The sequence below is a fragment of the Chamaea fasciata genome, unplaced genomic scaffold, assembly GCF_029207755.1.
Source record: "Chamaea fasciata isolate MVZ Bird 193981 ecotype frontalis unplaced genomic scaffold, bChaFas1.0.hap1 SCAF_12, whole genome shotgun sequence".
Classification (NCBI taxonomy): Eukaryota; Metazoa; Chordata; class Aves; order Passeriformes; family Sylviidae; genus Chamaea; species Chamaea fasciata.
In genome coordinates this window covers 22,096,591-22,118,689 of record NW_027094097.1, presented here as the reverse complement: position 1 = coordinate 22,118,689, position 22,099 = coordinate 22,096,591, and the positions used below count along the sequence as shown (strand labels likewise).

Below are 22,099 nucleotides of genomic sequence, written 5' to 3'. Positions count from 1 at the left end.
TGGTTACGTGTTACCAGCATCGCTCTTTGCTTCTTCCATTTTGGACCTGCCCTGTTCCCTACTCTGCCTTTCACAAGAGCATCCCAGAGCACTTCCAAAGGAAATTGATGAATTCAGGCACCGCATCCCTTCAGTGATATCCAAGGTTTTATATGCATGAAAACAGAGGCTGTGAGAGGGGAAGGGACTTCGTGGTGCAGGAGGGAGAGAGCAAACTCCTGGAGAGATCATCTTTTCAGGATCCAGAGCTTTTTGGGTCCCATCCCAGTGCATGGTAGTAGAATGGCCAGAGAGTGAAAGGATCCTGCACTGGCTCCTCTCATAAAAAAAAGTCCTCTCTGCTCTGAGATCTCAAAAGCATCTCTGACAGCAGGAGAGTTGGCCTTAGAGCTAACACCATCCCTAAGACTGGAAGTAAGGAAAAACAAAATGTCCTGGTGACAGTCTAGGACACAAACTGGCATGAAAACAAATGTAATTGGAAAAAATCCACAAAACCAAAACCAGGTTGAAGTTTACTTAAAGAAAACCCAGTTTCTTCTGAGGGGAAAGTGGATCACCTGGGATCCAGGCTGAGGCAGGCAAGTAAGAAAAAATGGAAATAAACAGCCCAGGGAAATAGCCAGAGGTGGTCATGGGATTTTCTTTTAACATACAGAGCTCGTATGGAAGTCAGACACTGTGTAAGTAGACAGAGAACAGTGGAGAACCAAGAAGCCCAGGGCACTAAAGGACCCTCTTGCCATCCATTCAAGCGGGTGAGGGTCGACCTCCTGTTCCTTTGCAGGTGATTTAAAATGGCTCTGGGGAGTGCAAGCGACCTGGCCCGCAGCAAACAGGCGCTTGCCGTGGCAGTTCTGGCACAGCAGTTTGGGCACAGCAGTTTGGGGACAGCAGTTTGGGCATGGCACTTTTGGCACGGCAGTTTTGGCACGGCAGTTTTGGCACAGCGGTTTGGGCTGGCAGTTTGCACAGCACTTTTTCATTTTTGCGTGGCAGTTCACGCAAGCAGGCCGAGCAGAAAGGCTGCAGCCACCCACCCTCCTTGTGTAGCGGGCTGTGTCTTTTGGTTGGTTTTGAGGTGCTTGCCTTTTTTTTCCTTTCATCTTTCTGCCTTTTTTTTTTTCCCCCAGCAAGTTTACAAATGATCAAAAGTCATTGCTGCTGCTGCCGCCAGCAAGAGTGTACTATCTCAAACAGAACCCCCCAGGAAGGACACAGCTGTCCAGGCCCCTGGCTGCAGGGAGGGTCTGAGCCTGGTGTTAATATCAGAGGATAATGTGAAAGACACCTGCGTGCAGTGTGAGCAGGTGAATGATCTGCTCTGTCTAGTGGCAGAAGGTAAGGAAGAAGTGGAAAGGCTGAGGAGCATTAGGGAGAGCGAAACAAAAATAAACTGCTGGAGTTACACCCTTCCAAGCCCGAGAGAAGCTCAGCAGGAGTCAGAGGAGCCCTGCCCTTCTTGTGATCAGGCAGAAGGAGAAGACCTAGGAGACAGTGGGGAATGGGGATGGGCTTCTGCTGAGGAGGTAATGAAATCCTGTCCTGACCCCCATCACTGCACCCTGACAGAATAGGTATGAGGCCCTGGATCCAGAGGCTCAGACAGATGACACTAAAAGAGAAAATTCTGTCTGGAGACAGCTGCACTTTTTCTGCCAGACAGATCCCAGCCTCAAGTATTACGAAGAAAAGAAGGGTAGTGGTAGTAAGTGAATCCCTTCTAAGGGGAAATGAGGGCCCTGTATATCGAGCGGATCCGTTCCACAGGGAAGCCTGCTGCCTCCCTGGGATCCAGGTACTGGATATCACCAGGAGATTCCCTAAGAACTAAATGAACTTCATCTGTTCACCACTGTCTGGGGGTACAGTGACTGTGAAATAACAGAGTTTTCAACAATCAGTGAAACAAGGAGGGGCATCAACAAAACTTCCACTCTGGTCTTCTGGAAGGCAGCCTTCGGCCTGTCCAAGAGACTGTTTTGGAGAGGACCTTGGGAAACAGCCTTTACAAACAAAAGGGTCCAGGAAGGATGGACATACTACAAGAAAGAAGTCTCGAAGGCACAGGAACAGACTGTCCCTGTGTGCTGAAAGGTGAGCTGACAGGGAAGACAACGAGCCTGGATGGGCAAGGAGATTTGGAAGGAACTAAGGGGAAAAAAGAGGGCGTATCGCCTTTGCAAAGAGGGGCTGGCAACTCAGGAAACGTTGAAGGATGTTGCCAGGTCATGTAGGAAGAAGATTAGGGAGGCAAAAGCCCAATTAGAACTTGAGGAAATCCAGTCATTGCAATCAACCTTTCCTTCCTAAAATGCCATCCTTGGTTGGAGTATAAATGGAACTGGATTGCTGTGCTGAGCTCCTGAAGCCCAGGGACACGCACCCTAATGCCAGGGATGGTTTACTTGGCCTAAACCATTCAAAATCGCCAACACCCCCCTGAGGCCATGCACTAGTTTCAGTCTTGGGCCATGTATCTCACTGAAACGTATCTTTCAAACCAACCTCCTCTTCTCTTCATTGTCGGCTTCCTCAGTAGGAAACATCTTCCACTGGAAGTGGGCTGTGATGTTACTCCTGTTCCTGATGAACATGCTTGTGTGGCTTGCTGTGGTGATGAAAGTCTTCTCAACCTTCACGGAATATGTGCTCAACCCAATGTTGACATCTGCAGCTTCTGCGCGAAGGAGTGTGAAGAAACTTTCTTCACCTGGAACAAAGCAGAGTCTTTGCTCAGCTAGCTCAGTTGCTGATGGAAGCACAAGGAACAAAGCAAACCACAGGTCACGGAAGAAAGTGTCATAGCTTTTAAATGTATTAGCAGTTCCATGGATCAGTACATTTAGCACGTCCTGACAGCTCTGTGTGTACGGCGTGAGGATGTCCTGGCCACCTCCTTAACCACCTTATTTCTGAGAGTGTTTGTAGAGATTTGGCCCCAAGGTGACAGTATGTACAGTGGGATTTGTCAGATGTGCTCAGGTGACCCACTCAGATCACTGGGATTTCTGCATCAAAGTCCTTCAGGTGACACTGAGGAGCCCTGGTCAATCCTGGCTTGCCGAGGTCTCCCCTGCGCATCCCACGAGACTCCTGCCTCTCCTGATCCCTTGGATCCCTTGTTGCTGACAAGCAAATATGCCTGGGGGCATGTGGGCAGAAAAAGGAGACCCAGAGGAACAGGTGAAGTGACAGCCCACAGCAGGAGGGGACACAGGAGAGGAAACACAACCAGCCTGGCTTTGCAATATGACAAACCACTACAAAATGAACACCATAAAAATCATCACCGTCATCTCCCTGTCCAAACCCACAGCCCCATCAGTCTTGCAATATTTTATATTGTTCTGATCTCAAAAACCAAGATGGAGCATTTCAGATTAAATAAAAAAGGACAAGGAAAGATTAATAAGTACAGAGCAGCTTCTATACGAAGACTGAATGGGATTCCTCAGTCTAGAAATCAAATGGGAGATGCGAGAGGTTTGCAACAGCATGAACGGCCTGGGAAATGGGGACGAGGAAAAATTTGTCTTGATTTGTCACCATACAGGAACTTGAGGGCCTGAAGGTGTTATTAGGCAAAAACTACATAGATGCGTAGAGGGCAACATAGTAAAAGGGTCTGTGACAAGCCAGTGGAAAAGCGGCATACAGGACAGAGGTGTGCAAGAAATACACTGCATTGGAGAGAGTCTGACGGAGACCTCGCAGCTCACATACAGCACTGCCCAGGAGTAAAATAAAACTTCACCCAGGCGTAGCCACACAGTAGTGGAGAATCAGGGTTCCTCCTTCCTCCACTCAGCAACACCCAGCAAAACAGAATTCCAAAAATCTTAGCCCTGTTAGGGGGGATCCACTTTATCAACCATTTAAACACCAACTACTTCAGTTTTCTTTGGGGCAGAGCTGGAACAGAGAAGGTACATCTAGAGGGAATTGAGGGGGATGAACAGGGAGTGATGGTGGAGAACTGTCCTGTGTCCCGTGCGTTGCCCAGCACTCACCTGTGCAGCGCGCCACCAGGGACCCGAAATGGTCACCGCTCGTCAGCGGGTGAAATCCCACTGTCACCTGCATGGTGTGACCAGGGCCCAGAATTCCTTCGGCTGGAACCACGGAGAAAGGACTGCAACACAAAGAGAGAGATCAGGACTTGGGGGGACATCTGGCCATGACATTCCTTCTGCAGTGCAGGTCACTTCAGCTCACTTGGGCAAGCAGGGAGCAAACAAACTACAGCCAAGACAGACGGAACAGCCAGGATCAGAAACAGCTACTGACCCACTTCTGAGGAGATCCAGCCCTCAGAAGATCCTGTGGGATAAAACGACCTAATCCCCCCCATACTTGGCATCCAGCCTTCTGACTGCCAGCAATCCCATCAGAGAATGGTTTGTGGAAAGCACAGAGAGAGTTAAGAGCTATCTGCATGCATAACTTGATACTGACTGCCTCAGGAATTTCTCTTTTCCTGCTACCTATAAACCTCCTCTCAAGAGATGCAAATGTTAGGGCACTACCTCTCTTGTGAGATTACAGCCTAGGAATCAGACAGGGAGAAGGAACTTTCCCTTGAAGACCACGGAATAATTACTGTTGAATTTGCAGCGTGGCTCTTTGGTTTATTTTACCTTGAAAAGATCCTGAATTAGCACATTTTATCAGCATTTCAATGAAAGCTGCTCTACAAAAAGGAGCAATCAAAACTCTGAAAGAGTGCAAATGCAGATTAGAGCAATACAGTGACATGGAAACAAGACCCAAAAGGAGGATGCCATTTACAATCTGAAGGATCCAATCCCAGCTCTATGAAGCACCATTAGCAGGAGCACATCGAGGAGGCAGAACAGGAGGGTTTTGTGTATTTACCAGCAGTGCAATCTGGGACCCTGGGTTGTCATCCAGGCTGGTAACTGTTTGCTTGGCTCACCAGACAAACTCTGTGCAATGTGTTGGAAATAATTACGCAAATGTCTTGGTGCACTTTGGATGTAACAGGAGCAATTAGGATTGGTCACCAGGCGAACAGTTCTTGCCTGACAAACACAAGACTCCGTGTTTTGATGCTCAGGGACAGCTCAGGTGAAATGTGCTTCTGCCCAGAAGTTGCTGGGCTTTGTGCTCTTCCACAGCCCCACCGAGGAAACAAAAGTTCCTCAGTGCTTTGCTGGTGGTCAATCTGTCCACAGAAAGGGTGTTCTGGGGAGTTTGGTGCTGAACTTATCACACACAAAAATATAGAGAACATCTGGCAAGCTGAATTTCATTCATGTCAGTAGTGACAGCTGATGAACTTGCTTCAGGTTCTGCTCACTAAGGACCTATTGCTGCAGTTATGGGCCTGACCTGCTCCATTACCACTAGTGAGAACATCACTAGTGGCTGATGGAGAAGCCTTGGGCCAGCAATGTTTATGTGCTGGATGTGAGACTTTGGGGAGAGAGGAGGAAAGACAAGGCCCCAGCAGCCCCGGAGCCCGATTACTGTACGAGCTCCCACATCTGCCCCGAGGGTGAGCCAGCACTGCTGCAGGTCTCTGCTGGGGCTTGGGGGATCGGTGCTTGGTGTGGGCAAGGCACAGGAGTTTTTTCTTATTATTTTGTCAGAAATTTTGCCAGAAAGAGAAGCTGCCAGTTAAGGGAGTCCCTGGCCACACTTCAGCACTACCTTCCCTTCCCTTCCCTTCCCTTCCCTTCCCTTCCCTTCCCTTCCCTTCCCTTCCCTTCCCTTCCCTTCCCTTCCCTTCCCTTCCCTTCCCTTCCCTTCCCTTCCCTTCCCTTCCCTTCCCTTCCCTTCCCTTCCCTTCCCTTCCCTTCCCTTCCCTTCCCTTCCCTTCCCTTCCCTTCCCTTCCCTTCCCTTCCCTTCCCTTCCCTTCCCTTCCCTTCCCTTCCCTTCCCTTCCCTTCCCTTCCCTTCCCTTCCCTTCCCTTCCCTTCCCACTCCTGCCCCATGTTACATACTCCTGCCCTCAGATGGCAGGATGCGAATAACACTCCTGGGAGTGACTTCAGGCGTTGCATGAGAAAGAAGATATCTTCTTATTTTCAAATTACCAGGAGAAGAGGATCCAGCCAAGTTTCAGTTGTCAGGGCTGAAAAACTGAGTGCAAATCAGCCCTTGCATCTCCTACATCCCACCCCAGGCTGTACCCACCAGACTCCTCTGTTCCTGCTGGAGCAGTCATCTCTCATATAGACCTGGCTCCCCAAGACCCAAGGACACAAGCTCTACAGTTAAACTTAACTCCTCTGAATTTCAGTCAACATCACTAAGCTGTTCCCTGAGCCCACAGATAGGAAGGACTGTGAAGGAGACATCCCTGACGCTATAATAACCAAATGAAAACCACTGCCAAGAGATGGGGCTGGCAGGATAAATTTTGGCCTTTTACGGGTTGATTAGAGCAATATAGTGAGTTAATTGTGAGCTGTTCCTTAAGATAGTTCTCATCCTGTTAGATCTACCCTTTCAATGAATCACTACTGCACCCGACAGGCAGAAAAGATAAGGTCATGGAGGGGTTTTAATAGGTTTTCTTCGGCTTTTTAACTAGTCCATTTGTATGTTTGTTTCCTTGTATGGCATCTAAAGACAACTCCAGATCTCCCAACGGCCCCTTGCAATCCCCGGACACTGGTCTTGCTTTGAGCAGTGTATTTGCTCAGACAATTTCCAGAGGTCCCCTCTAGAAAAAGTTATTCTACCTTCTTTTATCTTCTAAAGCAGCCCAATTGCTTTTCACACATTCACTAAATGTCTCATGTTTCTAATACACCTGTGCATATACCTATGGGCATGTGGTGTATTGATAGGCATTAGAGGAGCTTGACATTTATGAAAGTTCCCAATGAAGAATTCATGATCTTTTGGCAAACATTTAACACAAACCAAAATGAAAAAACAGCAGAAACACAGGAACTTCAGAGTATATAAAAAGAGATCTCAATGAAAGGGGGCACGACCTTATTCAGAGATTTAAAGCACGTGTTTGAAATTTTAAACTGGCTTTCAAAGGTTCATCACGGAACAGAAGAGGGGACTGATGCCCTCAGCTGACAAGGGAAATCAGATCAGCTTTAAGTAACAGGAACTGCACCGGCTGCCTGCAACACAGCTCATGTTTGGCATCTGATGCAGGGATCACTGGAAAGCCATGTGCCTGTGTCCTCCCAGAGAATGGGTCTGTTTATCTGACAGTGGTGAGTACCCATTTCAGAAGCTGCTTGTGCTCAGGAGGGCGCAAGCCAGCTACTAACATGTTCCAGCACCCCCCAGGAAATCTGGGACGGAGAAAGCTCAAAGGCTGCATCCTGCTAAGAACACCGAAAGCAAGAGCAGATGCCATCCATCCTGCCCATTTGCAGCCAGCGACGCAGGGCAGCAGCTCCCATGCTCTGGTTCCTTTTGTTGTTCTTTCCCAACTCTGTTATCCCCCAAAGGTGTTTTGCACAAGGACAGATGAGCTGCCTCACCTCTCGGTGCTCAGCTGGTAATGAGCTGCCAGACTACCAGAATTCTCAATCAGCAGACTCTTGCGGGTGCTGCCTTTGACAGGACACTTTGAGAAGTCCAGCTCGTCGGGGAAGTTCAGGATAGCTCGGGCAGGGATGGCCCGAATTGGCACAACTATCCTTTCCTCTCCACTGACGCAGACGAGCTCATGGGAATAAACCTGCAGGAAAAGAAACTGTCTCAGCACAGGTCATTTGGTGCCATCTCCATGGCAGAAGAAAAGCCATTTCCTATATCCCTTCAAGGGTATCAATTTACCTATTCCACCCCCAAATGAACAATAAGTTCTACTAATATCTCACATTTTAAAGGCAGCAGTGCACTTTGCAAAACCTATCTCAGTGGCATTAAGCTCTTGTGTCACTTGGGTCATACAGACAACTGCCCTAGGCCACCATAATTTTTACTCTCAATTTTAATGATGTTAAATAATTCCTAAGTCCCTTCTAAGAAACATGGAGCTAGGGAACACAGGACATTCCTCCTTAGGTTACTATATTCCCACTGATTGAGAATAGGACAAAGTGTTAAACTGAATCTAAGCAACAAAAGGAAACTGAGAAAACAGCTGCACCCAAAGAGATCCTGGACCTCTGGCCTGGTGTAGAAATATCTGTTTGCTCAGAACTCCCCTCTAACTTTGCCTCTCCAACCAAGTCACGAGAAGAACAGTGCTAAGAGGTAGCAGGATGCTGTTGGAAAGAGCCTCTCTTTGTTTCCCAGCAAGGCTTCCTCCCTTCCATGCCATGTCCTAAACCCCTCTGTATGAACCAGCCTCCAGATCACAGCGCTGAGAGCAGACTTGCCAGGGCCTCGGCACTGGTGTTCAAACTTGCACGCAAAAGCAGAATTGGCGTGGAATGGGCGCCAGCTGACAGAGCAACCACAGTGACAGGCATGAAGACAGAGCCGCAGCAGTGTCGCTGCCACCGGCTCTGGGCCCACAGGTCTGCCTGCCTGCAGGCTGTACCTGCCCTACACGAGCTCTTTCAGGCAGGTGTCCAAGTCCCCTGCAGCTCACCAAGCTCCTGCTGACTAAGGGCACCTAGAGCTCAGTGTGCCTGTGCCAGGCTGGGCCCACGGGCACAGCACATCCTCTGCCCTGGCCTTGCAGCCGTATCATGGTCAGCTGTGCTCTGGGACAGCACAGCCCAAGGCTGGAGAACAGAGGGTGTGAAAAAGCACCGTCCTTGCTCCAGCCCCGGGTGAGGCAGGGAAGCTGTGGCCAGTCAGGAAGGAGGAAAGCTCTCTGACCTCTTTGTTCCTCTAGTACTTTGCAGAATAATGAAACCCCTTCCACTATACCTAGAGATGGCCAGACATCTATCAACACCCCTCTATCATTTTCATACTGTTCCCTGTGCATCTTTCTTCCCTTGGGAATGCTCAGAGGAAAGTGCAGCGAGGGGAAGCAGGGCCTGTCAGGCCTGGGTGCAGGGCCTGACAGCACATGCCAAGCTGGGACTGGCTGCAGGCTGCCTGCCCACGGCCTGGAGCCAAGCTCACAGCATGGGCTGTACCCAGAGTGCAGGGACAACAATGGCTTTGGAGATAATTCTGTGTTTTGGCTCCTCCAGTCTCACCTTGTTCTCGTCAGGGGTGAAGTGGACGTGCACATTGGTAACGGCGCCTCCTGGCACGGCACGGCATGCATCACTGGGGCCCGCCAGCTGGAAGTAAGGTGAGCTCTCCATGGAGACCTGCACCCTCTGAAGATTCTGCAGGAAAGACATGGAACCATGATTTTGCCACTTGAGGAAACAGGACAAGAGGAGACCTGCCCATGCCCTGGTGACGTCCTTCCTTGACCCCTTTTCCAAAGCCCTTTCAGCTGTGGAGGTACAGGCACAGAATTCCCAAGGGTGAACTTGAATCCCTTCTGTCTGGCTCCAGCATTTTGGCCAGGGGCAGTAGGGCAGTGCCTGGTGGGAAGGAAAGGCCGAGCAGGTCAGCACCAGCAGGATGGAGACAAGAGCACCTGAACCAAATCATCTGCATATTCAACAGGGCCAAAAACCTGCTGGCTTCTGCCTGCACACAGCTATGCAGTAGTGTTCCACAGAGGGTTTGTGCTACCTGAAAGCATAACAGCACATTATCCTGGGGGAAGGAAGAAATTCCTTTCTAGCAGGTCAGCTTTGGATAGGGCAGTTCTGGGGGATACAGTCATGCAGGCAGACCAGCAAGAGAGGAGACCAAACACTGTGGCCTTACTGGGAATAAAAGCAAACCTGAAAAGCAAAAGAAGGAACACAGCAATCCCTAAAAAAAGGAGACGACAAAGAGAATTTAAAGGGCCAGTAAAGCAGCAAGGAAGAATCATCAACTGATTACAGCAATCACCTCCCCAAAAGTGATGGAAACACAGACAGGCTGTGCCTACTGACTGTGGGCTTCAAAGGCATTTTCCTCCTGGAGAAACGTTGTAATTCTTTAGGGGAATGGTCTCTCGCCTTTTGACCCTTCGAGAATTTCCTCCCTACATGTCCACACCTAATTGGCTGAATGCCAGGACCCTCCCAAAATAGGAGACTAGATAAGACCCCTGGATTTCTTTGTTCTCTCTCTTTCGGCCCCTGGACCCCTTTGAGGAATAATCTGGGGGTAAGAGCCTCTTTTGAAATCTTTTGTCCTGTCCCTTCGGAGATATTCCTCCAAAGCCTCTCCAGAGCTTGCTGCGGGGGGGGGGACTGCGGGGGCAATATTTCAAAACATGACCAGCACTGACTCACAGTGTGGTTTCAGTATTAAAAGCCAACCTTGGCTCTCCAGGGGTTCTTGCTGCCTCTGCAGGCAAGCTGGGCTGCTGGGCATTCCCGCTTGCAGCCAGCAGGCCAAGTTCTGCTCTCTGGGATACACAGACACAGCAAACATGCATTTTCAACACATACATATCAACCCCTGAGCACCAAAATGCTCTCAAAAAGTCTAAACCAGATGATTTTGACTCCCTCCTGTCTCTTCCCACTAGCCCACTCTTGGCACAAGCCTCATTTAAGAAAATGTTTCCCTGACTGAAATTCAAATGGTCTCAGTTTTCCCCTTTACAGTCCAACACAACTGCTGACATTTTTCAACTTTTTCCCTCTCAACTCTCTTGGGAAACTGCCAAACAGGAGCACATGGCTTTGGATGTGCTGTGGTTCTCCAAAGGGAAAGCAGAGCACCATGTTGCTTTTGGAAAACCTGAGCAGAGCTGGATGAAGCTTAGCAGGAGCCTGAAGTGGCACCTAAAGGCCTCCTACTGCTTCTGCTACATCACTCTGATTCCAGGGCTGTTTCAGAACATTTCCTGCCGTGCCAATGCCACTAATGATAGTGATTCCAGCAGAAAGCGTAGAAGACTCAGCCCCTGAGCTTTGACTGTGAGCTGCACAAAGGGAGCCAAACAGGCTGAGAGAGGCAGAAATTTCTACCAGGAACCAAGATTAACCAAGGAGACACAAGATGTGGTATAGACTCAAGGCAAAGCATGAGAGCAGGTAAGAACTGTACAACCCTCAACATTCCTATCAATCAGAGCTTTCAAAAGAAGGAAACTCCTTTGGGATAGATACCGTCAGCCCATGGGCAAAATCAGGGGAGAATTCCCAGCACAGGAAGATTTCCACCATCTTGCAGAACAAGATGCTGAGACATTTTCTTCTGGATGTGCTGCAGCAGATAACTTGCTTTGCTGTACACTATGGGAATTACACCACTCTTCCAGCACAGTGTTAAAGCTCCATGTCCCAGCACTTACCTCGCCCTTATTCATGAGAGACACCACCATTTCATAGACCTCATGAACGACGAAGTTCCGAAATACCACCTCTGGTGGGGAAACGCTAAACGAGCTCTTTTTCCGGGGAGTTGATGACAACTGGAGAGGCAAGAGAGAGCAGGGAGACGTTCAGCTGCTGGGAGGAAGGTTCATGAAGGAGAATCTTACACTGATCCCCACTGAAGTACAGACTCATGGTGAGCACCTCTGCCCAGGCCACACTAGGGAAACAGTAGCTCACCCACCTCTGCTCTCAGCTGATCAAGAGCTGCAGGGCCACAGAGAGCAGGCTCGAGCCAAGCTGCTCTTTTGGCACCTATTTCTCCGGGTTTCCTTCTCCAGAATGCCAGGCAGCACTTACCTTGAGGACTGCCCTGTGCCCATGAGGTCACAGAGCTCTGGGGCACTGACTGAGGACTCATGGAGTAAGTAAAACCCATAAATTTACATCAGACTCCATGGGAAACAATTTTGGGATGTCCGTTATTCTGAGACAGGGAAATTGAGGCCCACACAACTGCAAGTATCTTTTTTCATCTAGAACTTAGACATCAGTAAGAAGAGAACAGTACCAGAGGAGGTGTGAGAGATGAGGCGATATTTTGCTGAACAATGTCAAAAGGTTATTAAGTTAAAGAATGAAAGTTGTTGGTTCTGTGTGTTGTTTGTGGTTTGGATTTTTTCAGGTTGGTTTGTTGCGTGCTGCTGTGAGCTGGGAGAAGGACGTGGTTGAAGACCTGACCAAAAGGAAGTAGGAGGAGAGGGGAGGGGACAGAAAAGTTGGTGATGAGAGGGGAGGGGACAGAAAAGTTGGTGGTCAGAGAGAATGGAAGTTCCTGAGTACCGTCCAACGGGAAAGGGGCCGGGGACCGCCCCAGGCAGGTATAAAGGGTATAGAAAGATTGCCATTCTGCTGGAGGGTGTCTTTGTTTGTCTCCAGGGGAGACGGAGACACGCCCAGCTCAGTTGAATCGTTACTAATAAACAGTTTTCTTTTGCTTGGATGATTTTGTCCCCGTTAATTGTATTTAAAAGTTAGTGCATTGCTAGCAGAGGTAAAGGCAAAAGTAAAGTAACACAGAAGTTAGGAAAAAGACAAATGAGGTGATCGCTGAATGAGGATAACGTTCAGTTCTTTTCTCAGCAAGTTGGTATCTCCTTTTTAAATGGGTGCTTTCTTGTAATCTGTTATTGCTATCTTATTTAATACCATTGGAGAGCACGTCTGGAATGACACAACAGCAACAAATGCTTCTGGAGCAGAGACATTGCTTTGAGAAAACTCTCCCCTGCTTTGTCTGCCCTCTCCAGACACACTGCTGTCACTCCAGAGACACAAGCAGGAATCCTCCGTGACTTGACAGGAGGCACACTCTGCCCAAGGGAGTGGCTGCAGCACGCTGTCCCCTTAGTCGTGCCCTTCTCTGAGGTGTTCCCAATCCCCCCTCTCCAGGGCGATCCTTAACCACTTTGTTACACATCTCATGCTGCCAGTTTCCTGCTCAACTGCCCACCTCGGTCACCTACCCGTTTGGAGTGGGCTTTATACTGAGCCAGTCCTGCAAGAAAAGCAGCTTTAAACACACCTCTAAGCAGGCACGGATCCAGATAAAGCACATCCATTCCCCTCTGCCCAGGGTGAGTCCCCTGTACATCTGGCAGCCTGCAAAATCTAACACCACGTCAGGGTTCCAACCCAAAGCATGAATGCAATGAGTTTTGTTAAATCTGAAGTAATTACTGCAGCTCCTCGGCCTTCAAAGGGCAACGCTGCCACTGTGGAGGGAATCCTATGACCCCAAGCATTTGATGGTGACCGCACCTAAGCAAGAGGCGGCTGTTTCAGCAGGAGAATGGCAAATGGCAATTTTGTGCCTTTGCGTCCCCAGCCTTCCCCCCCTTGTTTTAGCAATGGCAGCTACACTCCAGCAAAGCCCAGCAGCTTCAGCAGAGGTTATTTGTGTTGGCCTGGTGCAGATCAGGACTCCAAGTCCACCACAAGCAGCAGTTTGCAATGACAGGACCTGGACACTGAGATGTTTTGCTGGAGGCGAGCCTGTCACAAGCACACATCCTCTTCAAACTTCACATCAAACAGAAAGAAAAAGAGCAGGAAAAGGCTACCTTTTGACGACTCAGTCTCAGGACTTGAAATGGGCTAATGCTGGGCAGAATACGCCTCCCAGTACTGGCCTGAACCTTCTCCCTCAGGAACGTAGATGGAAGCAGCTGAAAGGCAAAAAAAAACGCAGCAAGAGCCTCAGAGATGCCACTCTTCATATAGGCTTTCTCTTGAACAAGCGGCACTGGTGAATAATTTGTGATCACATAGTCTAGGACAGTCCTGGAAGCCCTGGAAGTTACTTGCTGAAATACTTAGCATCAGTAAATTAATAACACAGAATAAAATATACATACTCCAACCCCATGGCTCTGTCCCATTAGCTTCTCCATGATTTGATGTGACTTGTTTGGGGATTTCTGCTCTTTGGGCATTTTTTTCCTCTTTAGTTTTATTGGATTGAGGCAGTGACCTTTTCAGAGAGTGGGGTGGAGCTCTCAGCACTCCCCTAACTCCATTCCTGCACAACACTCAAAACTCACAGCAAGGAGATAGCACTGCTGGGCGAGTCCAAGAGACGCAAGAAAGCAAAGTTGTACCAAGAGTGAGGTGCACAGGAATGTGTCCAAGTTTTAGTTCTCTCCATTAATTGGCTTTGGTTTTCTCTGTCTGGGCTCACAGATCCCTCCGCAGAAGAAAACAGAGGGATCTCCTTGACAGAGCCTCAGCCGTGGGGTATCTTCAGTCAAGTGATCTCCCAACAGCCAAGGCACCTTTGTGGCCCTGACTCTGCTGCCTGCAGGGCTGGATCTGTGCCCCACACAGGAGAGGAGAGGGAACAGCTGGTTTGGAACCTCTTCAGGCTGGGACCAGCCGCGTCTCTCAAGGCTTTGGGCAGAGTTTGAGCTTCCCCCCCACATGCCCAAGGGCAGGCTGGTCAGAGCAGCACTGGTGAGTGTCCACCTGACAGAAGGAATGACTGTGACCAAGGGGAGGGAAAGGAGCAGGTGCTCAGGGCTTCAGCTTCACAGAGGTTTAACTTGGCTGCGGTGGCAGAGCCAGGCAAGCTGGACTGTCCCTGAAGCAACACACGGTGTTCCCTACTGCACCAGGACAGCCCCACCAAGAGGAGCACGGCACAGAGAGGTGGGGACGGGGTCTGCAGCTGGACAGTGCTGCTGGACAACGGGCAGGGCAGGGAGAGGAGGGACACCAGGGGAGTTTCCAGCCTTAGCACAGCCCCAGTGGGTACTCACTTTAACAGACGCCAGTTTTTCTCTTAACAAAGAACGAGGTGGTGGTGGTGGTGGTGTCTTCTTCGAGAATCCAGAAGCCATTTTGAAGGGAGGATGTCGTAGATAAGCGACAATGCTTCACCTGGAAGGAGCAACAATGAAAGTCTGAAAATGCATACCCCAATTCATGGCAGACTCAAGGGATATACTGGTGCTAAAAATTTTACATTACTTAAAGGTAGCTAAGTGCTTGTTTGGCACAAGTAGCTAGTATTGTTAGACCTCTAGTGGGACTGTATTTGAGGACTATATGGCTATGTTGTGCACTTCAAAGATGGATCATACTGAAACCTGGAGCCAAGAATCTGAACATTAATGATAGATAGAACAAAGCTGTAGCTTAAATATTACTTAAAAACAGCTCAAGTGGACCTCCTCTTCTTTAGGCTGAAGAACCCCTGCTCTCTCAGCTGCTCCTCACAGGACTTGTGAGAGACTGGAATGTCATGGCTAATGGCTGAAATAGTGTCATAAAGGAATTTTTGCCCTTTGTGACAAAGCTGTATAAAGAAGCTGCGAGCACCAAAGCCCACCCTTGCTTGAAAATGCTTCCTGAGTGGAACTTTGGACTGTGAGTTAAGCCACCTAAGGGAAACTGAGACAAGATAAAGGTGACACTATTGTCCCACTACCTCAGGTCTGGGGAGGAGTAAACAAGGCTCAGGGAGAAACATGTATCCACAACAAAACCAAACCCAGCAGCTGTCCTGAAAATCAGCTCTGTCTGGGGAAGTCATAGCCACAGACTCATCTGCTGAGGCCAGGCTTGCACACAAACCTCCCATCAACAGAGAGGGAAGGAGGAAATTTTGGGGGTGTGGTGTAACCTCTGCTCAGAGGCAGTGGACACCCATCCTCCCTCACACAAACGGGCTCAGCTCTAAAACCCCCACTCCCAGAAGGCCACATCCAAGGGACATTGCCGTGAGGGGCAGCTGAGGGGGTGTCACAACCCATCAAAGACCTCCAAAGTGCCCCCAGACCCACGCCTGAGGCCTTGCACCAGGTGACTGCACGGGATGCAAAGTAACAGACCTGAAAATCCAGAACCCAATTCATGGCAGACTCCAAGGATATGCTGCTGCTAAAGGTTTTATATGAGTTGAAAGTAGCAAGAGACAGAGTCAAACTTGCCCTGCCCCAGGGAGGTACCTGGGCAGTCCCACCTTGCCCAAATCTGTACGAATCCATTGGACTCTTATGTTTTGTCACACCTCAGCACAGAGAAGACTAGAAGAGGATTTAATGGTATGCCGATGGGTTCCATGGAATGGTGATATTTTCCACCTTAATCAGTCTCTGTCACTCTCTTTCTGTCCCTCTCCCCAACCCCCCTCCTCCCCTTTTCTATTTCTTTCTCTCTCTCTTCCTCACATTTGCTGTTACATTAAATCCAGACTATTGATTTTGGCATATGGTCTCGTTTGCACCTGAATTCAGATGCATTTTCCTAATAATGTTAACAACCAGATCATAACAATCCACTGAAACTTGAACAGAACTCATTCACCTTTAAGCAGTTTAAGTAATCACTACAGGAAAAAATGTATAGACTAGTGTATTTAGGAGATGTTGCATTTCTTCAGTAAAAAGAGAGCACAATCATTGCACCATATATTGTTCACCCACTCGGCTGTACGTGCCACCGAACTGCTACACCAGAAGACTGGCATTATCACATCCTGTATTTCCCTTTGGCATTCTTTTTCAGAGCACAGATGCGACAAAACCAAAAACCTCAACTTTAGTCAGTCTTTACCTTCAAAGGCAATTCAGGACTCGCTCGCAGAGACAGAGTCCCCGCGAGTTCAGGACTCGCTCGCAGAGACAGAGTCCCCGCGAGTTCAGGACTCGCTCGCAGAAACCAATGTTCCGCCGACAATTCACCCGGCAAATCGCCCAGTGAAGCCGCCCGCAGGCGCCCAGGCTGCAGCGCCCAGTGCGGAGCGCGCCGTGAGGCAACTGAGGGCGCACGGCGGCCACAGCCGTGGTTACCTTCGCGGCTCCCGGGCAACCGCGGCGACGATTGTGACGGCCGCGCCGGGCCGAAAAGGGGCGCCGGGCGGACCTCGTTCCCGCCTCGGCCCCCGCCTGCTGCAGCCTTCCTCGGTTCCCCCTCGGGCCCCGGCAGGAGCGGCAGGAATCCGCCCCGGGGCCCGGAACGGGACGGGCGCGGCGCCAGAGGCTCGCAGCCAGCTCCGAGCTGCTCCCTCACAGCGGGAAAAACGCGGGAACTCAACAGTCCGTGTGCAGCGCAGAGTGCAAGTGGGAATCGGAGAGCTGCAGGTCCTGGGCGCTAACATTTGGCTTCTCGTTCTTCGTAGGGACACGCAAGCAGCGGAAGTGATTTCCTGGTGTAATGGTTTAGCACCTAAGCAGCAGCCAGGAATTAGTGCTCCAGAAGACTGACGTTATCACATCCTGTATTTCTCTTTGGCCTTCTCTTTCAGAATACAGATGTGCTAAAAGAAGAAGTACAATATTTATCAACCTCTATCTTCGAATGACGTGCGAGACTGATTTTCAGCTGTATTCCCAGCATTGTAATAAAAACACACTAGAACCGTAATTGTTGCAAGTTCCCTACTTGCAGTAAACTCGAGGTTTTAATATTCTTTCCAAGCTTATCTGTAATATATAGGTTTATATATTTGAAAGAACTTCGGTTTGTTAAATTACTGCACACTACTTCATGCTGCTGAACAATAGCACAGATTGTTTGTGTCTTCAGCAGAACTGGTTTGTCTTAGTAAAAAGACTTAGAAGTGAAAAACTTTCCGAGTTACCCGGAATTAAGAGAGTACTTTTGAAAACAAAGGAGGGAAGAAAAGATCAACCCTATTAGTTTACGGTGTTTCCAAGTCTACTACTCTGTACAGCCTAAGGAAGCTCTAAAGGAATAAGGGAAGAGAGATCTTCCAGACACGTTATCCAAAGGTGTATGGAAAACCTTCGCACGGAGTCCCTGACCAGCCGCTTCAAAGACTCGGTGATAGAAGAGCAACATAGGATTGAACAAAGGCAGACAAATTTCCAATTCAAGTCAAATTACAAGTTGTTTTATTTTCAGCTGGGGCTGCAGACTGCATGCTGTTCACTATCCTGGGGGTTCAGAAGGTCCTGCAGCATGGCTGAGCCATGAGACTTGTGGACTAGAATTATAAAAAGGTGAAGCCAGACATTTCTTATGCACCTCCATTGCATTACCAACCCGGCACCTTAAAAATGGCTTTGCTCTTTTAATGGAAGTTTCTAGCTGGAATTGAAGGGTTTTTAATTGTTGAGAAGCTCTCAGTAGAAACAAATATTTTTGCTGGGTACCCGTGGTGGGTAGGTGCCTGATAGCTGGCGGTGGAGTCATGTGCATGTACTTACATTTAGATCTCTGAAGTATTCATTATAGTCAAGAGCATATCCAACCACAAATTTATCTGGAATTTCAAAGCCTACATCTGTAAGAAAACACAGTTCTTTTTATATCTGTGGTGTAAGTAGCTTTTAAGTGCAGAGTTTGTATTCGACACATACTTGAGCAAAGAGTAATTGGCATCATCTCTTTCGGGGCGCTTCCTTAAGAATCTGAGCTGTAAATTGATGACACAGGTTAGAATCTAAACCATTCCCATCAGTCAGTTTATAATTAAGGTATTAAGAGAATGATTTTTATTAATAAAATAATTGTTTAAAACCTAGTTATGAGTTAGTCCTGGGAGAGGAGACAAGGAATGAGATTTCACTTGAGTGAAAGTAGATGAAATGTGATTCAGTAGGACTTTCCAGTTTGGAAACAAGGCAAATTTAATAATGCAGAGTCAAAACAAATGTCCTCTAGGGTCAAAGCAAAGCAAAGCAAAGCAGTTAAGGTTTGATTCTGTTTCTACTATCAAATAGTTCAATTTGTGTATCAAATAGCTAAACCTGCACTCAGGCCAAGCAGGGAAAAAATGTGGTCATGAGGTCTCGGGATGGCATAGCTGGTCATTGCTTCACAAGTTTTGTGTAGTTTTTCCCCATTTCTCTTGGCCTTCGTGAAACTTATGTGCCAGTCATCAGATGTGCTGCCTGAAGTGAAACTGTAAGACTGTGTTTTGGAAAATACAGAAAAAAAGTACCAGAAAAACACCATACTTACAGTCTGGTCTGTAACCTGGACTCTGACATGTCCTTTTAATGAGCAGGCTGTAAGGCAGAGCAGAGACAGTTGGTTTTTAAATTATGTCTTACTCTAAGCTGTAAACTTCCTTCTCCCACACCTCCCCATAAGCTTCTAAAATCATGCACTTCAAACAGTGAGAGTATTGCACAGAAAAAGCAGTGGTCAGCCTCATAGTGGAGGGAGAAGCAAAGGCTCTGATCTAGGTTCATTCTCCGTGTTCAAGTGGCTCTACTTTGTATTCAGTTCCCTTCGATCCTGTGTCTCGGATCATTGCCCTTCCATGTAGCAATGCCTCAGGACACTAGAATAGCACAGAGGGGGAAGCATGTCCAAGTGGCTGGTAGCAATTTTAGTGGGGAGGGAGGGAGGGAGGGAGGGAGGGAGGGAGGGAGGGAGGGAGGGAGGGAGGGAGGGAGGGAGGGAGGGAGGGAGGGAGGGAGGGAGGGAGGGAGGAAAGGACAATGTCTTCTGCAAAATCCTATCTATTCTTGGTTTGCCTGTGCACTTCAGAAGAAACTGAGAACCTCCTGGACAGTCACTAGAAGGACTGTGTGAATAACTGGTGCATAAAGCAACTGTTTTAATAAAGCATTGTGGTTACTTGACAGGCACAGGGATATTCCACAAAATTTCCTTTTAGAGATCTACCAAAAGCAGATTTAGAATGCTACTTGAAGTCATCTTCCAAGTGCTGACAGACTCTTAGATTCTGGTAACTTCTACGGTTGAGAATATTAACAAAGATTCTGAGTGTTGTCATTCTAGTATTGAGGCAACTGAGGTGGTGTTAGAAAACCTATGGAAAGAGATGAATTTCCTTCAAACATAAAATAAGAAACAGGGAATCCATGAGACTTTATGGACTACACAGAAAGAGCCATAAAACCTTATTTTATTCATTTGAGCAGTGAAGATGGTAGTGCACGGGTAAATTTCCCAGTCTCTTTAAGAAACACTTAATATTTCAGCAGCTGGATGAGGATTACTTCCTGCATTTATTTCCTTTCACCCCAAACTTCAAGCCAAACAAGCACCTGTCAGCATACACTGACGATTCACCCAAATGATTTGAATATGTCAGTTAGTAGCTATATCCTTGTACCTTACAACTTTAACCATCCTGGGTTTCTTGTCTTTTATTTTTGACACCAGTGCTTTCATTGTTCTACCAGTCTCAATAATGTCCTGAAAGAGATAAAAAAATAAATTATCCTTCAAGTTTGAAAGGAAAACCAGACTGTCAGTAGACTAAATTAGAGTATACCAACCCGGCAGCACAGTAGCATAATTAATTATTATGTTATATGTAATATGTATTAATTTGAAAAGAAGGGAGGAAAAAAATCCATATCATTCCACCCCTCCTTCAGTCATTACTTACCTCTACGACTAACACATTCTGGAAGATATTATATAGGAAAAGAAGGGAAAGAAAAGATTTAAATGGCAATTTCCAGCAAATTCTACAGCCAAAAAAAGCACACTAAAACCCTCAGTTACAAGGAAGTTGCACTGGTTTTCAAAGGAGGTCGACATTTGAACTACTGACTTGACTCTGGTGATTTCTGAAGAGTCGAAATTTCTGTATTTATGAAAGCTTTAAATATGGTGATAAAGGCACCTATGTCAGGTCTAGATATCGCTCTATGTATAGCACTAGTATTGTAGAGCCACACGGAACGAGTCAATTCAGCATGGTTCCTTCCTGGGGGTTCTGGGATGAAATGGGGACTAGGATCTTGGGAGCACTCATTACTGATCACTTCAAGTTTCCATTGAGATCAGTGGGAATTATTCACTGTTTCAACGCCCAGCATTTTAAATCAGTGTTAGGTGGCTGGAAGTATGCAGTACCAAAATATTAATAAAGATGGATTTCCTGGAAAATACACAAGAACAGTTGTTTCCCTTTAAAAGACAAAGATACTAATTCATACCTTCCCATTTAGTGTAGACAGTTCCTCTCCAACAAAACTGATTTTTTCTGCAGGTGAATCATTCTAGAAGGACAAAGAAGAGATGGAAGTCACATAAACATGCCCAACAGTGTTATCCTGTATTTGTTTGAAAGGTGTGCTGCTCTTGCTATTTTGCAAGAGGAGGGAGTTTGAGATCTGCCCCTGCCTTCGTCATGTTGAGTGTTCTGCTCTACGTTTATTCCAGTGAAGGTATAATCTCCGCCCTTTGGGGCAGATCAGTAAATCAGTTCCTTTTTAGTAGGTAATTTGAACAGAATGTATACATGAACTCAATTTTTGTGGGGTTCTCATGTGAAGTACCACTATTTAGAATGCCAGTCTATGGAGAGAATCAATTTTCCAAAGAAAAGAAAGCTGCTTACACAGTAGCTTTTTATTCTGACAAAATCCACGGTAACAGGCACAGACTTGTCACCATTTTGATTTAGTGCTTTTATATGATCCAGCAAATCAGCAAAGAATTTGTAGCCTCCTTTAAGGACACAGAGTGCAACAATGTGGTGACTTCCCATGTCTTGCAGGATATCTCTAGCCAAACGTTCTGTCCTGTGAGGAAAAAAAAAAAAAAAAGTGTTCGGTATATTATAGTTGTTTGTCCATATATTAAGCAATGTTCAAGTAAAAATTCTGATCTTGCTGTTAGGTTTCTATAACTAGCAGAGTGTGACCACAGAATGTCGTAGGAAAGTTAGTTATGTATTTGCACAGCACAAGCTGATTTAATCCACAAACCTCAATATTGCAGGATAGGTGGGCTTAAAGATCTTTGAGGGAACATGGAAGGTTAACTGGGCTTGTAGAGGAATCCTCTCCATAAACCCCCTCTCGTACTAGACTTTAGGACAGAAGGGTTGGGGCTGCAGGGTTTCCATGTTTCTCATGGGCTGCACAGGGCAGGACCTCAGTCTTTTCTTTTGGAGAGACAAAAATTGGCACCACTGTCCCTATTCTTTTCTGTTTACCCTCATACCTGTCCAGGATGAGACCATGAGGAATGAAGACTCTCTCTAAATCTTCTTCGTAATGCTTAGGAATGCAAAACAGATTTTTGTTGTAGCCACTTTCCTCATCTCTTATCTGCAAAGAAAATTCAAGTAGTCTAAAACCAGCAACAAAGCCATACAAGAAAAAGCTTTCAGTCTCTGATAGCGCGAAGAAAAAAATCCTCCTCCCCAATATTATGTCAAAATAAAAACATTTCTGAGAATTTTTAATCTTTCTACTAGAACAATTCACAATCTGATAACTCAGGAGCTGGTGGCTGAGTTGTGAATGGATAACAAATACTTTGCCCCAGTCATTATGAAATAAATTCTTGGCCAT

The 22,099-nt window shown here is 47.4% G+C and overlaps 2 protein-coding genes across 2 annotated transcripts in view; both read right to left on the bottom strand.

The window, feature by feature from the left end:
• LOC136295678 (hydrocephalus-inducing protein homolog) overlaps window positions 1–16,944 on the bottom strand; it is a 74,108-nt gene extending 57,164 nt beyond the window's left edge. The window contains exons 1-7 of the mRNA XM_066194260.1: window positions 16,637–16,944; window positions 14,603–14,717; window positions 11,264–11,383; window positions 9,105–9,239; window positions 7,482–7,681; window positions 4,014–4,135; window positions 2,509–2,713 (exon numbers count right to left, since the gene is read on the bottom strand). Coding sequence (XP_066050357.1) covers window positions 2,509–2,713; window positions 4,014–4,135; window positions 7,482–7,681; window positions 9,105–9,239; window positions 11,264–11,383; window positions 14,603–14,717; window positions 16,637–16,944 — 1,205 coding nt within the window. The remainder of the gene's footprint in view (window positions 1–2,508; window positions 2,714–4,013; window positions 4,136–7,481; window positions 7,682–9,104; window positions 9,240–11,263; window positions 11,384–14,602; window positions 14,718–16,636) is intronic.
• Window positions 16,917–22,099, bottom strand: LOC136296112 (hypoxanthine-guanine phosphoribosyltransferase-like). Its single transcript, XM_066194944.1, has 8 exons — window positions 21,747–22,099; window positions 21,139–21,322; window positions 20,735–20,797; window positions 20,179–20,196; window positions 19,900–19,982; window positions 18,774–18,820; window positions 18,017–18,093; window positions 16,917–17,103 (listed from the first exon to the last, which is right to left on the bottom strand). The coding sequence occupies exons 1-8, from the start codon at window positions 22,097–22,099 to the stop codon at window positions 17,056–17,058; spliced, it is 873 nt and encodes a 290-aa protein (XP_066051041.1). The 3' UTR covers window positions 16,917–17,055.